The sequence below is a fragment of the Epinephelus fuscoguttatus genome, linkage group LG8 (assembly GCF_011397635.1).
Source record: "Epinephelus fuscoguttatus linkage group LG8, E.fuscoguttatus.final_Chr_v1".
NCBI lineage: Eukaryota > Metazoa > Chordata > Actinopteri > Perciformes > Serranidae > Epinephelus > Epinephelus fuscoguttatus.
Genome location: NC_064759.1, coordinates 1,702,913 through 1,719,861, shown reverse-complemented (window position 1 = coordinate 1,719,861; position 16,949 = coordinate 1,702,913). Strand labels below are relative to the sequence as shown.

Genomic DNA, 16,949 nt, shown 5'->3' with positions numbered 1-16,949 from the left:
CCTACTTCATCATGAGCCAGAAATTTGTGCATAACCCGTGTATTTTGTAAGGCTGCGATCATGTGACCGATGTGCTGATGGGAGCAAACATGATCCTGAGCAGTTGGTAAGGAGGCAGGTTGGGGTGGCGGATGGGTCGCAAAACACAGAACTTCTGCCAGGAGACGGGGGTTTGGTACTATGTGGACTTTGAATGAACTTCTAGTTGTTTTAAGGTACATCAGCTTGTTTCCTTGCCTAAACCTGACCTCTGTAACTTTCTGTTAAGGATTTAACGTCATTCTTGGGATGCTAATTCGTAGGAGATCATAGGAACTGCTGTGTGTGCATTTCGTAGGATATATTGTGAACTGTTCTCTGAGGATAAGTTGCTTCATTACCAGGCCACTTATGATGCTCTGAAGACAACCCATGCTCTGACCCTGCCAGTCTGCACTGATGTCAGAGGAGTGCCAACAAGTGCAGCAACTTTGCTGTTGGACTTTAGTTAAATTTCAGGCGTCATATGCCATGAACAACAGTGGAACATCTGTTGGAGGCCATGTATTGTGAACACTTCACCCACCCCTCTATTCCAAGAGGAATCAGGACATCCTACATCTACACACAGACTGGAGGCGTAGGTGGCTGAGTGGTAGGGTCGAGGAGTGTACTGGGATTGAGCCCTCATTCACACCAGGAAGATGAAATGATTGCTGGTGAAGTTTACAGATGTTAAGATGATTCCAACCTTCACTTCAATGTACAAGTGTAAGGGTGTGGGCCATCTTGAGCTCACTGCAGCTTGCTGAATGCAAAACATGACCACTGTTTTTGGGAGTCCGAATGTGCCTTCAACTTTCATACATCAAGTCTAAAAGTTTTGAAAACGCCCTCAGTTCAGTTTGTTTTACTGAGTAAGAACAAAGGCATCTGAAATCTGGCGGACATGTTTCAGTCCAGAAAACAACTGCGCCAAAGAGGTGACAAAATGCAATGCATTCTGGGTAACACAGACAAATGTCAACATCTGGCAGCTTGGAAAGCCGAGCGTAACAAAACTACAACAACAGAAGTCTGGACTGATGCTCATACTCAGCTTCTTAGTAATATGTTCTCAACTGGAAACCACAGCAGAGAGACGAGAGGAGCGAGTGTAAAAGACTGGACCTATTTGTCTTTAGAAACACGTTGAACATGGCGGGATGGGTCACAGAAACTCTGTCTAATAATTAAGATGCTTATGAGTCACTTTTCTTTCCACGTCGAGATTTGCTTATAATTTGGCAGCTTAAAGCAAAAAATGCAACAAAGAAAACTTTTCTGCTCTGAGCTCAGACCACAGAAAACAAACTGGAGGTGTGATCGAACACAGCCAGCATCAGGAGTCCCACTCCTCATGTACGTCAACAGGCACCACCAGGGTGAGAGGTTTAACTCCCACTGAAGCCACACATTTGAAAGCAGTGTGTTCTCATGGTCCTGTAAGGAGCCTCTGATAAAAGCCTCCCCGACTGGTTTACATTACACACTCTGTAAATTTACGCTCGCACACAAAAGGTGGAAAGAGTCAAAGAGAGGAAACAGAGGACATACAGCCTCGGCTCAAACTGCCGTGTTACAGGACGGCTGATGTTCTTTTAATGAGCCGACAGCTGATATCAGTGTTTGGGGTCAGCAGATTGTGTGTGCACAGTGTCTGGGTGACTCACATCAAAGTTACCACCGTGTGGTTGAGGTGACCGAGTCTCCCCAACAACTAGATGACTGAACACACAGTGTGAAAGGCTGATAAAGGCTGAACAAATACACACCGACACACACCTCTCACTCACTCAGTCACTCCCTGTGTGTGTGTTTGTGTGTGTGTGTGTGTGTGTGTGTTCAGACTGTGGAGGAGGACGTGATGATGAACCAAGAGTGCAGTTAGTCCTTCTTCTCTTTCATCTACTTTCAGTCTTTATTTAAAGGGTCAGTTCACCCAAACTTCAAAAAAATCATATCTTCTCAATCAACACTAGTTTTATGTAGCCATGCAGCCCGTTTGGGATATTCGTCTATGTTGCCTTTCACCCCAAATAATCCAGTTTACTGTCAACAGCTGCTGTGTTTTTCAGCATTAAGTAAGAAGCTCTGTGAATTATCTGGAGTAACAGGAACTCTGACTCTGGAAAGATAAATCACTGTTGAGTAGCTGAGTGCTGTGATCATCATGGGTGAAATAAAATTCACATCTGTAATATTGTGATAGCAGCAGAAATCTCTGAAACAAATCTTTCAAAAGGAGTTTTGAAATTGATTTTGAAATCTGGTTGTGTCACAAACATCAGGAGAAACTTCACACATGTTCTTCTCTCGAATCTCAAACATGCACTCACTGCAAAAGTTAAAAATAACGCTAATCACTCACCAGAGAGAATAAATAATATAGTGCCAGAGGAAACATAAATGCACCACTTGACGTGATCTCACAGGGGAGCAGATGTAGTCAAATCAGAGACTGACATGATGCATCAACCTGCTGTAATGCTAAGGTTCATCATGTAACATTAAGGAAATCCTAGTTATTAGCGTCAACAGTAGTGCTAGCTAACGTTGAGCTGCTCCAGTCCGTACTGACGTAATCACAATCATAACCAGCCAGATTTGAACTCCTAATTATCAGTGATGATCAGGGTGACCCAATGAGCCTGTGAGCAGATCGGGAGGTTTCAGAATGGATCTGTAAACATCTCACAGTTCCAGATAATTTGGACTGAACATTAGGACCAACCAAGGCCTCAGACTGGATTACTGAAACATAGTATTTTTTAATAGTTTAATTTTTTTTTTGTAAACTGGCCTTTAATCAGGAGAATTAGTCTTTTCTGTTTCTAATTTAGCTTTCTCAAATTATTTCACAGTTCACCTGAACAAGTCTTTAAATGTTTCTTACATCACTGGTTGCTGACAAGTTTGTATGAGGTCATCCTCTTTATGAATACAACAGAGTGGACTATAAGGACAACACAGAGAAACAAATGCAAAGAAATCCACACAAACAAATAGAAAATCTGATACAAACTGACCCATGGGCTCCAGGACAAACTGCTCCTGAGTGACGGCCAGAGGAGGCTGGATGCCGACGGTCAGCTTAGAGGCCTGTACAACACAACGGGCCTTCACCTTCACCTGCAGAGGGACAGACATCATAGAGGTGAGGCCATGGATGTATAAAGTGACCTGGATACAGCACTGAAGGCAGGACCTCGTTCATTCCTTTGAAAGTTGCTCTGTGAAGCCAAAAAACCAGACCAGGCGCAGTACAGACTTCCACCAGCTGAGTCGGCTACTTCCAGTTTAGCATTCTGCTAATTTGAATGGGGTGAAAATAATTTAATCTTGCATCTTATCTAGACTTTTAAAATGTTATTGGACGTCATTTTACAGGGGTTAATGTATCCACTGATCTACAGACGTCTCTTTCACACTGTAAGTCTATGTGAAAACATCTTTTTGGGCCCAGTTGCATTACATGGTGGACTTGGAAATTGCAGTACCCCTGTTTGACCACTATGAAAATTGGCTCCAAGACCCAGCTCGCTTCCTGGGGGCCTGGGTGAGACGGGGAGAGGACAAGGAGGAGACAACAGGTCAAGATGTGTTGAGGAGACAAAAACAAAGCAGAGAAAAAAGAGATGAGAGAAAATGTAGAGATTAAAAATAAGGGGGCAAGAGGAAGAGAATGAGACAGCAGGTGAGACGATGAGGACAGCCCTGGTATGTAATGTGACATGTGATGTGCAGCCACAGCTCACCTGTACGGTTACTGAAGGAACGGGCAGGCCGTCAATATCTTGGATCAGAGCTTGCTGCAGACAGAGACAAAGAGAATGATCAGTCTACCTGTGTGTGTGAACAGTATTTGGTTGTTAATGTGTGAATGTGTCTATGTGTTTACCGATGGGTTGTCCATGTTGGAGGACACAGCAACTGTAACAATCAGGTCCTCCTCAGCCTCAGCTTTAGGCAGGATGTCTGAAATAACAACAGAAGAGTTTTATCCCAAAACACTGTACCAATAATGTTCCTTGGTCGATGTTTCATACAAACAATGGGTGATCCCATTTTCGAAATTTGAGCTACTTTGGAAGCAAACATCTTCAGATTATTTGTGACTTGTTAATTCTACAAATAATCAATTGATTTTTAAAGACACTGGTTATTCATTTAAGACATTCTAAATACAGCATGAAACTCAAACTGACTGAAAAATATTGTTTTTCTGGATCTTTGTCACACTACGTAAGAAACTGCAGTTTGGGCTCTACTAACTGGTGATGGACATTTGTGATTATTTGGGAAATTTTATTTACTTCAAAAATTCAAATTAAGTAACTTGTGTTTTATCTATCTATCTGACCAGTTCAGGTTAGGGTTAGAGTCTCAGAGTCTCCATTAAACTTGCAGCAGCCTCCTACCCTGAGTCCTTGTGGCCTCTCTGATGAACTTCTGCAGCTTCTTCATCTCAGCATCCACCTGCTCATAGTCAGCCTCTCTGGCATCCACCTTGGGCGTGGAGAAGAAGGAGGGGTCCGTCCCCATGTAGGAGCACAGGAGGTGACCGTCTGAGCTCAGGCTGACCACGACTCCTTTAATCTCCCTGAGGACAGGAGAGAAATGTCCAGGCAGATAACATTACGTCATGTTTTATCTCCTAACATCATTGTTAACACACAGCATGTAATTTGTCTGTTGACAAAAGTTTATTTCCAAAGTTGCTGCTGTTTATTCCTTCTCATCTTTCTTTAGCTGCTTGTCATCTTCCTGCTGCTGTTTAAAGGTGATGCGGAATTTCAAAATGAAGTTGTGACCTAAAGATGATGATATGGATCGATGTTTTCACTTTGCATCGATGGTATTGGATCACTAATCACTGAATCGATATATCGATCCAGATCGATGGATTCTAACACCCCACCATCACAAACAGATTCTAATTCTGTGGGAAACACTGAATGTTCATGATAATAATTTTGCCCTTCCAATTTCATCACAGGGCGGCACGGTGGTGTGGTGGTTAGCACCGTCGCCTCACAGCAAGAGGGTTGCCGGTTCAATCCCGGGCGTGGGAGCCCTTCTGTGTGGAGTTTGCATGTTCTCCCTGTGTCAGCGTGGGTTCTCTCCGGGCACTCCGGCTTCCTCCCACAGTCCAAAGACATGCAGGTTGGGGACTAGGTTAATTGATAAGTAGGTAGGTGTGAATGTGAGCGTGAATGGTTGTCTGTCTGATATGATGATAGTCTGGTGACCTGTCCAGGGTGAACCCTGCCTCTCGCCTGATGTCAGCTGGGATAGGCTCCACCCCCCCGCGACACTCAAGAGGATGAAGCGGTTAGAAGATGAATGAATGTATGAATTTCATCACAAGATCACAAGAAAAACCCATAAACATCACAATATGCATTACGATTACCAAGCTGCTGTGAAATCAGGCGATTCAGGCTGAAACAACCCAAAAAAAGCCTGTGAAATCCTGAAGGACTGAACACTGAGTTTGTGATATGGATCAGGATGGAGAGAGGGAGCGCAGTAGGAAACGCTGTGTGATGCAATAATGTATTTAAAACAGTGTGTGTGTGTGTGTGTGTATGTGTGTTAACTGGTTGCAGATGTGTTATAGTTCCAGTCCAGTGAGGCAGTAACACACACACACACACACACACACACACACACACGCTGGGGGTTCAGGTCAAGAGCAGCGGCCGGCTCCACACCTGCACAGGAGGGTGTCTGTGGGGGCATAAAACTTTCACTTTAACTGCTGCGGAAACATACACCCACACACACACACCCACACCCACCCACACACACACACACACACACGCGCGCACACACACACACGTCATTTCAAATGTCTTCTATTCGGATAAAATCCAGATGAGATTTAAGACACTTTAATTTAAACGTAGCAGCGTACAGTACAAACGTCTCCTCGTGCTGCTGCGTGTTTTTAGTCATTTTAGATCTTTTTCTTTGGAACATGAATTTATGCGTGTCAGGATCTGGTTTTCTACAGTTCTGTTTCAGCTCGGGTCCAAATTTGGACATGTGCAGACCTTTAGTTGGTGAGGACATTTTGGAAAGTCTCATGATCATTTAATCCGAGCTCGGCTGAATTAAGTAATAAAACTCAATACTGCCTCCAAAAACACAAAACAAAGACTTCTGGACGAGGACTGCTATAAATCACAGATATTCACTGTGAGCTGCCTGAGGGTCTGTGTGTGTTTGTTTTGTGTGCTGTAGTGCGTGTGTATGTGTTCCTCTCCCACCAACACGCTGAACAAGACGATGACTATCAAGTGCTTTGAAACAACACAGCCTCAAACTAAACCAAACAGCTACCCAGACACACACTATCTCTGCATCTAAAACACACACACACACACACACACACACACACACACACACACACACACACACACACACACCATCATTTGTCAGCCATGTTTGTGTTTTGTGTTGTAATTGTATCAAATTGCGGTTTGATTGGAGTCGTTTGGAGAAACACAGATGATTGGCTACAGCCGGCCCTGCCCTGCTCTGCTCTGATTGGTCAGTGAGCTGGAAAAGCTTGTCGGGTCATTTCCTGTCAAAATTCACACATTGGATTTTGCCCGTCCCTTGATGAGACGAGCGTTGCAGACATCAAACTTAAAGGAGAAATTCATCAGTGGATATTCAGTCAGTGCTGATGGTGACTGCAGTCAACTGAACCAATTAACTGACCTTTCACTAAGCCCCGCCCCTTTGTGATGGTCCGACAAGCTGTCAGAGTGAGCATGGAGCCCACGATGAAGAAACAGTATCATATTTTTGGAGAAATGAAAGAGTGATGTGAGAGAGCAGCAGACAGAGGGGTCTACAGTCTGTGTTTGAAGGATATATCCAGGATGTCAAACTGACTCAGCAGCAACAACAGGTTAAAAAGACAAAGATAGTTAGACGCTAAAGCCGAACTATAGGCTACAGATCACAGTGTAAAAGTCACAGTAGACAATGAATATAAAGGAAAACTTTGCTGATGTTGAACCAGCTGTGTGGCATCACAGTGTGTGCAGACGAACGGTGTTTGGCTTCGCCCTCCTGTTGCTGCTGGCACAGTGATCTCCACCACTGCACAGGCAGGGATCTCTGGGAGAAGTCAAACAATGTTCATGTGCGCACAATGCGATGGCTATAAAAACATTAAACAAAACTCTGAACTCAACATGAAAATACAAACGAAACAATACAGGACAGAGACTAAGATACAATAAAACACCATAAAGCAAGAAGCACAAGATCATTCCCTTCATGATGACAGGACTGATTCGTCCTCTAAAATGATCAGGATCCAGTTGGAGTTGTGCACATGTTGATCCCAGAGCAGAAAAAGCTGTTTGTCCAAATGAGGATTAATGTGACCGTACAGTTCCTGCTGGATGGTGAAGTTAATGTTCCTGTTCATCAGCCTTAAATATCCTGTTAAACCCTAAATGGAGCACGTTCATCAGTGGGGCCATGTGTTGCCTTTACTGCCACAGAAGAGGAATAAATCTGTTATTCGTGTGCGACACTGCGTCTCTGCCGGCACTGATGAAGGCTTGCTAATGTTACCAGCAGCTATTAATGAGAGGCGCTCTGCCAGGGCTCTGCGTTTTATACTTGGTGCAGCAACTGCTACAACAACGGTGAAACAAACTAGTTTATAGCAGAGAAAGCTTCATGAGTAACAAAGAAGCGTCAGCCTCTCGTGTGACACCTTTATAAACAATAACAATGACATCACATGTCAGTAACAGTCATTTACAGCCCTGTTATATGACGGCTGATCTCGTCCTCTGCTCGGAGGGTAAGGAGCTCCTGGAAGTCAGTGTTTTCCCTAGTTTTGGCCGCTGTTCTTCTTTGAGTTAGCTGCTTTCTGCTAACAGCTGCTTCTCAAATCTCCCGCGTGGATTTGACACTTAACATGTTGTCAAAACGTCACACCTGTGTCATCTGTCATCCCGTCCTGCCAGGTGTGCCTTTCACACAGACGTTGTTTCAGTGCCGTTACGACCTCCGCTGCCAGCTCAGAGATGAGACAACTTTGTTCCCCCGTGTCACGGTTGTGCCTTTTGTAAAGAACACTGATGTGAAATAATGACGCAACATTCCCGCCATGAACAGGCAGTGTATAGGGGCTTGTGTGATTATGTGTATAGAGCAAAAAGCTTTTACCAGGTTAAAATATCACACTTTGACTCAGATGTTGTTCTAAAAGGTTTGGGAGCATTTTATAGAGCTCTGATGTGAGAGGAGCCTTCGGTTTTCAAAGTAATTTTGTCCCCACTATAAATTCCATCTCCAAGGTTTTCTATTAATGACATCCTTAATGTTCCTCTACACAGACACACAGGAGTGACCTGGATAATTTAACAAGCTACACACTTTATCTGTTTTTACATCTACAACATTTCACAATGGCCGATCTGATGTGGAGGTCGCAGTAGCGATTCCTTCATGAAGTCGTTCCTTCAGCCGACTGTCTCGTACGTTCAGGAGCTCTCAGGAGGTTATTTCATTTATCTCAGAGGAAACTGTGACTTCATATGTTTTGCTGGAGGTCGTACTCACGGGAAGTTGGCGACGCGAATGGCCACGGGCACAAAGGAGAGCTGGGCGGCCCACTTCAGAGTCACATCCTGGTACACCAGCAGCATGTTGGTGTGGTTGCCTAGCAACAGGTTGGTTGTACCATCCGTCACTAAAAAAGACCAGAAAACAAAACTGTTACACAGACGAACAGAGCCTGATCAAATCATCTGCTCCTGGGACAGTCATGTTTATGATCGTCTTCTTGGTAAAATAATATTCCTGATTACACTCTTTACATTTGAGGATGAGTGTTCAGCTCACATTACTGAAACCTCAGGATGACACTGAAAGAGACTTGATAGAACGATGTGACTGTGATGTTAGGTTCAAAGACATTTCTGTGATTTTCCATGAGTAAATCAGGAAGCTGCCATCATGACCTTCTCCCTTCCTGCTTGTTTAATGTCACTTGTCAGTCTGGATTCAGCTTCAGTGGGACTCTACTGAATAAAAAAAGGATCGAAGTGAACTACCAAAGTGTTTAGTGCCCCAGAGCAGCTCAGTTTAATCTCCTGAACATGCTCAACTCTTTCATAAAGTAAGAAACTTGGTGAGTGATGCAACTAGGATGTAAAAATCAAGACAATAAAAAGCTTTGACCCTCTTTGTTTCCTGTCTTTTCACTCAGATTTGTAGTTTGCAAATGTATTTACTGGTTTATGATATAACTTGTGGCGGCAGTAGCTCAGCCCACAGGGATGTGGCCTGGGAACTGGTGCCAGTTTGCTTCCTGGGCACTGCTGAGGTGCCCTCAAACATGGCACTGCACACGCTACACGCAGCTCCCTGTAGTAGAGGCTGCTGTTAGCTAAGCTAAGGGAGCGCTTGATTTGATGTGCAGCAGGGTTTTCTTTGAGCGGAGCGTTTTAAACATCAGTATCACAGCTGATCATGTTCATTTAAATGTGAAAAGCAAAAATCATGATTAAAATTCAAGTACGGTGCAGCCCTGTTCTCAGGTACGAGGTTTGATCAGACTTCAGCGTGTGTGTGTCGTATGACCTGCGGAGGCCGAGTCAGAGGTACGATTATATACTGTAATAGATCAAAAGGAATTATTCCGCTGACCCATGTTCTATTTTAAAGTCAGAAAATAATAAATGATTGATCACAAAAAACAAATGAAGGTTAAAATCTGATTCATAAAGTACCACAATGTAAACTTCACTCTGCCGCGATGATTCGATGATTCGTCTGATTGTTTGGCTTTGGAAAACAGCGGCGCATTCACAAAGCGAACAGTATTAACACATTCCTGTGGTGGGTGGCATTGCCCTTTAAGATGAGTGCAACTTCCTGTAAAGTAAAATCATTTCTCTTCATGTCACGTGTGGTTTGGTTATGTTACTGTCATTTCAATCTTTCATTTAAAGACAAGGTCAGTGTCTGTAGGTGTATACATGACTCAAGTTACATACACACTTTCTCCTGTGACTCATCAGGAGAAACATTAAATATAAATACCACTTGTGTTTTACTACTGATGTTACACACACACACACACACACACACAAATGTCCAGTCCGTCCCACCAGCGCTGCAGCTACCACCTAGAGAGATCTGAGGTGACGGCCACACGCAAAACAAACACGCCTCACTCACACGCAGCTGAAGTTATAGTAACAGCGGTCAGCAGGGTGGTGCGGCGCAGGGGTCAAAATGACAGAGTGTGTGTTGGTGCCACATCAAAGCAAACACACACCTTCTATCACTGCATCAGCATTATAATTACAGCCTAATTAGAAAGGTCCAATCTACATTCTGCCGTCATGTTCAAGCCGAGGTTCAGCTCCTGTCTTACTGCTCTCGTTACTCTTCAACCTCCACGTTGTCTCCTCTCCTCTGACCTCTCTACCTCGCTCTTGCTCCCTCCTCACCTTTCTTCCTCTCCTTTTTTATATTTGTCTTTAATCATCTTTATTTTCCAACCATCTGCGTCTAGTTTCACTCTTTCCACTACTCCCGTCGGTTTGCCTTTTCCCCTCCTCTCCCTTCCTCCTCTCCTCTCCCCGATGTGTCCGATATCATTCCTTGAAGGAGAAAAGTTGTCAGAGACACATACCGTGTAACCGCAACATCCTCTGCTTTGATTGCAGCCGGGGACAGTTGTTGGATGTTGTTTCCCTTTTTCTCTCCCGCCATGTTCCCTTTGTGCCTCTCAACCACACTCTGTCCAATAAATTCCTATAAATAATCCTATAAATAAAGAAAAACTAGAATTACAGACTCACGATTTTTTTGCCTTTAATGGACAGGACAGAGTGAAGATTGTGAGGTGGGGAGAGAGAGAGAGTGGGGGGACGACATGCAGCAAAGGACTGCAAGCCGGAGTCGAACTCGCGACCTCTGCAGCGAGGCATCACCTCTATACATGGGGGGCCGGCACTATCCACTAAGCTACCGATGCCCCGACAGACAAGTGTTTTATCAGAAAATTATGATGTCACAGTTTGACCTTGTGAATATAAAATGTCATCATTTCAATTTAACAGTTGTGTTTATGTTCAAGTTTTGCCATACCTAGCAAAGGAATTCTTGAGTTAGGCCCAAAACATGTTTTGTGAGGTCACAGTGATCTTTGACCACTAAATTCTAATCACTTCATCTTTGAGTCCAGGTGGACGTTTGTGCCAAATTTGAAGAAATTCCCTCAAGGCGCTCTTGAGATACGGACAGACGAACAACATTACACCTCACCTGCGCAGCAACATAAATAGGGTAGAGAAGAAGATCTTTTATCTTCTTCTTCATCTGTCTTTGGAAATGTTTACTGGCTCTTTGGTGACCTCTGCTACTGAATGTTCTCATGTTGGTACAGTTTCACATCACAGACTGAATCATTGTGATGTCACGGTAAACGACTGGTAATCAACAGAAATTGTGGAGATATGTGAAATCTGCAAACTTGTTTATTTCTGTTGTCATTTTCAGCTGTAACTGAAACATTTAAAGATCTATAGTTTAACACAGTGCTCTGACCTCTCTGATGTTTCTGCTGTGCTAATTTTATGTACTGCATTCTGCCAACGTCTTTGATTAGCCAAATCTACCAGCACAGAAGCTACACAATGTTCTTCTAAGGACGGGTTTGCAGCAAAACTTATTTTAGCCACCTTCAAAAATTTGAATCAATTTAAGAGTGCGCTTTTTTTGGGAACTCTTTTCCTTCACTTTACACAATCTGCTCCTCGCTGAAACGAGCAGTCTGACCGTGAGACATGGGCACCGCGTTCATGTGTGTTCACGTGCTTTCGCTGGTCTCACACAAGCGTGCACACGTGAGCGCGGTGCCCAGAGAGGCAGTCAGAGCTACAGGCTACAATGAGGCTAAAAACAGAGTTCAAATGACGTTTTTCCGGACAACTTTTTATGTCGGGGCTTCAGGACACTTGGATCACTACGGACGAGCAGTATGGAGATATTTTGTGGTTTCAATGATGTGTTTTTGGACGTTTGAATCTGGGGCGCCATCAGCCTCCATTAGGTGGAGTTGTGTTGCTACCTCCTCTCCCCTTGGATCTCTGCAAGTGATGTGAGGACTCTAAAACTTCACCTGAGCCTCCCTCGGCATATGGGTGAGTAGATAATGGCTGCATTTACATTTTGGCTGCACTATCCCTTCAAGCTGTTACTATATTCTAAATATAGCAAACTAAAGTGCACACTTTAGTAAGTGTCCTTTTACCGGGATCATCTCAAAGCACACCTGTATAGTAATGATGCTGTCTAATCAGCCTCACCTGTCAGGTGGATGGATTATCTTAAAAAAGGAGAAGAGCTCACTGACACAAATTTTAACAATCTAAAAGCAATTTCTTTTTGGCATTTTTGCCTTTATTACAAAGTAAAGTGTAGCATGAGGTGGAGAGAGAGGGTATGGTAAGCAGCAAGGGTCCAGAGTTGGAGTTGAGCCTGCAGCTGCTATGACAGGAGCATGGCCTTTGGAAAAGGGGCACCTGCTGTACCAGGTGAGCAAGTGGGCGCCCTGGAAATATATCTTTTGAGTGCATTAAAAAATATCTTAAACTTCAACCTGTGAAAAACAGTATATAAACTGTTCTGCAGAGAGGAGAGACAAATTAAAAGGAAAAACCAAAGAGAGTGTGGAATTCTTCTTGAGTGATGAACACCAATTCTCTAAAAAAAGAAGAAGGTGATGGAGAGCGCTGCTCAACACGTCACTTTAAAATCTCCCACAGGTGATGTGTTGGGTTGGGATCTGGAGACTGAAGGCCAGATGGTTCACATACTTTCATACTCATCAAATCATCCAGGGAGCTCGTTTAAATCAACCTGTCGCCCATTTGTCACGTTTCTAGAAGTGAGGATCAGATTATCTTATTTCAAACCAGAGATTTAGCCTCTCATTGTGAAGTGTTCCTGTGGAGAAGTCGACTTCTTTGCGAGAGAAAGAAAGAAAGGAATAGACGGACAGAGGGAGGGAGGGTGACAGGGGGAGGGAGGGGAGCGGTCCAGCAGAAGCAGCTGTGAGGCTGAAGGCCAGAAGGAAACACTCAGGAGATCTCCGCTGTCTGTCCTCCTCTGCACTACACTCTCAGCTGTAAGCGCTCTGTGGAGACCCACTGAGTGTCCGTGCACCATGACAGAACCCTCGCTGAATGGTGGGTGGCGGCTCTGACAGTCGCAGTGTCACTGAGTGTCCGTCTGTTAACAATAAAGAGTGCAGCAGCAGTCTGATCCCGCGAGCCACAAGGGGATTTTTATGTGGTTTTGATTGTTGACAGGAATCATGTCCCAATAAAAGCTGCTTTTGTTGCTCTGGCACATCACAGACTGAATTTATAGCCAATTTCCAAGAGCAATTGAAATAATGTAAATAATGTCTGGAACAGATAGTGAGGGGATCTTTGAAAGCTGAGACACCGCACTTTAAAACATCAGCTCTTGGTTGTTCTCAGAATCCCTCCATCCATTCTCCCCTCTGGATCCTTCCTCCACTCGTTTTTCTTTCCTTCACATCCTTTTTTTATTTTCTCTTTCCATCTGCTCTCCATTTCAGATCAAGTGTAATACTCTAAAAAATGGTTCTGTGGTACATTGTTGCGTGAACTGAAGCAGACAGAAACATTTTTGTTGCTGTAAAGAAGGCTCATAAAAAGGTTGTTTATTGCTCCATGCTCAGAAGGTTACACACAGAACTTTTATTCTACTGGATTTAAGCCTCGTTCTGGAGGTCCAGCCATATCCGGGTAATTAGGTTTGCTTGTGGTGATAACAATCAGGCTGCTGAGAAGTTGCACCATTTCTCCTTCTCTCCCATATCAAAAAATAAATGACTTTAGCGCTTTAGTCCCTGAGTGCCAGGCTCAATGAAGTGAACAGAAGCACAGAGTCAGCCTGTTTAGACCTGGGATTAACATGTGTTTTGGGTGATTCGATCACAAGTGGACTGCGCTGAATACACATCTAAATGACCATAAAGACGCACTGTGATGCAATCACTCAAACCACTTGCTGAGGTAGTCTAGGACACATTTGACCACATATCTTTTGTTGTATAAACACAAATCTCCCCAACAAGGACTATGTCATTGGTGCAGGTCGTGCACTGATGCTCTGTGATTGCATTTCATGTCAAGTTAGACAAAGTGTTGCATGGGCATCCATTGTTTTGCCCTGTAGAAGGAGACGTGTTGAACTGATATTGCTGCTGACAATAGGGCTGGCCAGTATTCGCTGTGACGGTAACTTACCGCAGTAAACATGAGCCGCGGTACTGTTTTTGTGGTTACCTTCATACTGCAGTACTCCAGCTACAGCGGCAGAACGGGGCCTGGTGGCCGGCCTGCCTGGCGCACCTCCCTCGCTACATGATGGAGGTGGCCTGGCCGACTGCACCAAACCCAGGCCCGTGGGAGAAGGGGGCCCTCCCTCTTCCCTCTAACATTTATACATACTATATAACGTTTTATACACAATAATAGATGGATTAGCAACCGTTTTACTTGACAATAAGTAGTTTCCATCCTAGACGTGTAAGGCTTTTTAAATTGTTTGATTTAAAGGTATAATATGTAGTTTTTCCACATAAAAATGTCTAAAAACAACTAAACCAATGTTATATATTTTGTTTAGTTGTGTACTTTGATTATCAGAAATGTTTCCTACAATTTTTCAAACCCAGATAAATATGAAATATTATTAAAAGTTACAGACCGTGTCATTAGGTCGCAATGGCGGCGTAACTCCAGTTACCATAGCCATTAAATGAAGGAGAAGAAGAAGCAGCAGACCGGATGAGACGTCAGAATGAACATTACTGTTGCTAGGCTAAGCTAACTCATCATGGATCATGATTATGCATTGGTGGTTGCTGCACCTTCTGACACTGAAGCTATCCCGGTAAACAAGCCGGTAAAACGGAAACGTACGGGTCATCCAAGCGATCCCAGAAGAATTTGGGATAAGAAGAGAGCTAAATCAAGGATTAATATTGGTGTGGCCTTTCTGAGATGGAGAGAGCTTCGAGAAAATCTAGGACTACAACTCGACGCTGACCTCGCGTGTGTTCTACTAGACAGGTAAGCAAACATCTGGCTGATGTTATCAAAATATTAATCATTTCCACCAGTGTACTGCAAGCACTGCTGCCCGCCAGGGCACCAGCGGCCTCCGCTGCGGAGCGGAGGCTGGCTAACCACAACATCTAACGATAGGTTTCTATAATTCTGAGCTGATGCTGGTAAATGAACTGCATTTATAAAAGAGGCAGAGGAATAGCTAAACATAAGACGCACTGAGCAAGAGAGAGCAGCAGAGAGGGAGAAGCCATCGCTAACTGTAAAGCTAAGTAAGATCTGTATCTGTTATATGACTACACCTCCCATGATCCCACGCTACTTAGTGACGTCATCCAACTCCGTCTTCTGTTAATGTTTTGGTTTGAGACCCCTAGCAGCAGAAAATTACATATTGCACGTTTAAGGTGCAAAAAAAACCAGGGAGGACGATGCCACGATTTCATAACGTCACCGCATCCCCCCGAAATAATACCGTGATATTGATTTTAGGCCATACCGCGCAGCCCTAGCTGACAGCACTATCACCTGTTATCCTGGGTAGCAAGCATGCTATAGACCAGCTAGCAAAAGCGTGGACATAATGACTGTGTGCAGGACAGAACTGAAATCTGAACACAAGCGGTCCGCTGGAGACACATGATAGACAAACAGAAAGAAAGACTGAATACGTTAAGAGAGTTATAAAAAGAAGTAAACACTACTGTTAAGTTACCTGTTCTCAGGCCTTTTTGTGACGTCAAACGTGACATGCCAGGAAAACACACACACAAAAAAAAACATACTCGTGTGCTGCAGAGTCATGTTCATAGCTCTGGTCTACTCGCAATAGAAAAGGAGTCTATATCCTATTTTTAGCAGGTTTACCCGTGTTTAAAAAACCTGCATACACATGCTAATTTCAGCAGGAAAGCGGTATAATATGAAGTGTGTTTTCTCTGGTGTATAATCACCTGAAAATAAGAATCTTTGTGCTTTCATTTTTGCTTAAAATGAGATGTTTTTCAACACAGGGAGCAGGTCCTCGTCTACGGAGATCACCATTTTGCACCGCCATGTTTCAACAGTAGCCCAGAACAGACAAACCAAACACTGGCTCTAGATAGAGACATTAATGTTTTTGCGCTGGCCATCGTAGTTAGCAGCACATCTGTGACCAGCAGTGTTGCATAAACACAGATTATTAAATGTGAAACAGCTTCATTCAGTGTTTTGACCAGTTTAAATCGGCTGGTTCATTTGTTCTGGAGAGGAACTGACCTCTGAGGATAATTCAGCTCCTGGTAAAAACAATAAACACTGAAGGAATTCTAACCAGGAGAAGATTTAGCTAGTTGCAATCTGAAATCTTCACCGTCACTAAATCCCCCTCAATCTGACACACAGTCGTCTAAACCAGCAGAGGAACGTCTGCTCTGTCAGATTCCTTGAAGACTTAAAGATGACCAAATATGGAAAAGCACAGTTCTGTCTGGGCAGGAACAATATATTGTATATCAGATCTATCAATCTATATATATGTATTTATTATGAAATCCATTCATCTTGCCCCACATGTTTATCCACTCCAGTGTGTTCAGGTTTTGGTTTAATGCATGCAGCAGAGCGACTCCACTTATTCCATCATGTTGTGCCAAGAGCAGCTTCCTGCAGAGCCAGTCGTGTGGCACGGGGCCACTGCACAGAGCCCTGTGTTTTTCTGGGTTTTGTTCTCCTCTGCTCCACAGTTGGGTTGTGGCAGGTGCACCGATGCATGGTGCGTTTTGTGTT

The 16,949-nt window shown here is 43.8% G+C and overlaps 2 protein-coding genes across 3 annotated transcripts in view; one reads left to right on the top strand and one right to left on the bottom strand.

Moving 5' to 3' along the window:
* The window catches only part of LOC125892608 (cathepsin S-like), an 853,108-nt gene that overhangs the window by 236,918 nt on the left and 599,241 nt on the right, over positions 1-16,949 (top strand). The gene's annotated exons all lie outside the window — the stretch shown is intronic.
* bbs9 (Bardet-Biedl syndrome 9) overlaps positions 1-16,949 on the bottom strand; it is a 244,923-nt gene that overhangs the window by 186,442 nt on the left and 41,532 nt on the right. For both annotated transcript variants that reach the window (XM_049582619.1, XM_049582620.1), the window contains exons 9-13: positions 8,620-8,749; positions 4,440-4,621; positions 3,920-3,996; positions 3,777-3,830; positions 3,048-3,150 (exon numbers count right to left, since the gene is read on the bottom strand). In XM_049582619.1, coding sequence (XP_049438576.1) covers positions 3,048-3,150; positions 3,777-3,830; positions 3,920-3,996; positions 4,440-4,621; positions 8,620-8,749 — 546 coding nt within the window. The remainder of the gene's footprint in view (positions 1-3,047; positions 3,151-3,776; positions 3,831-3,919; positions 3,997-4,439; positions 4,622-8,619; positions 8,750-16,949) is intronic.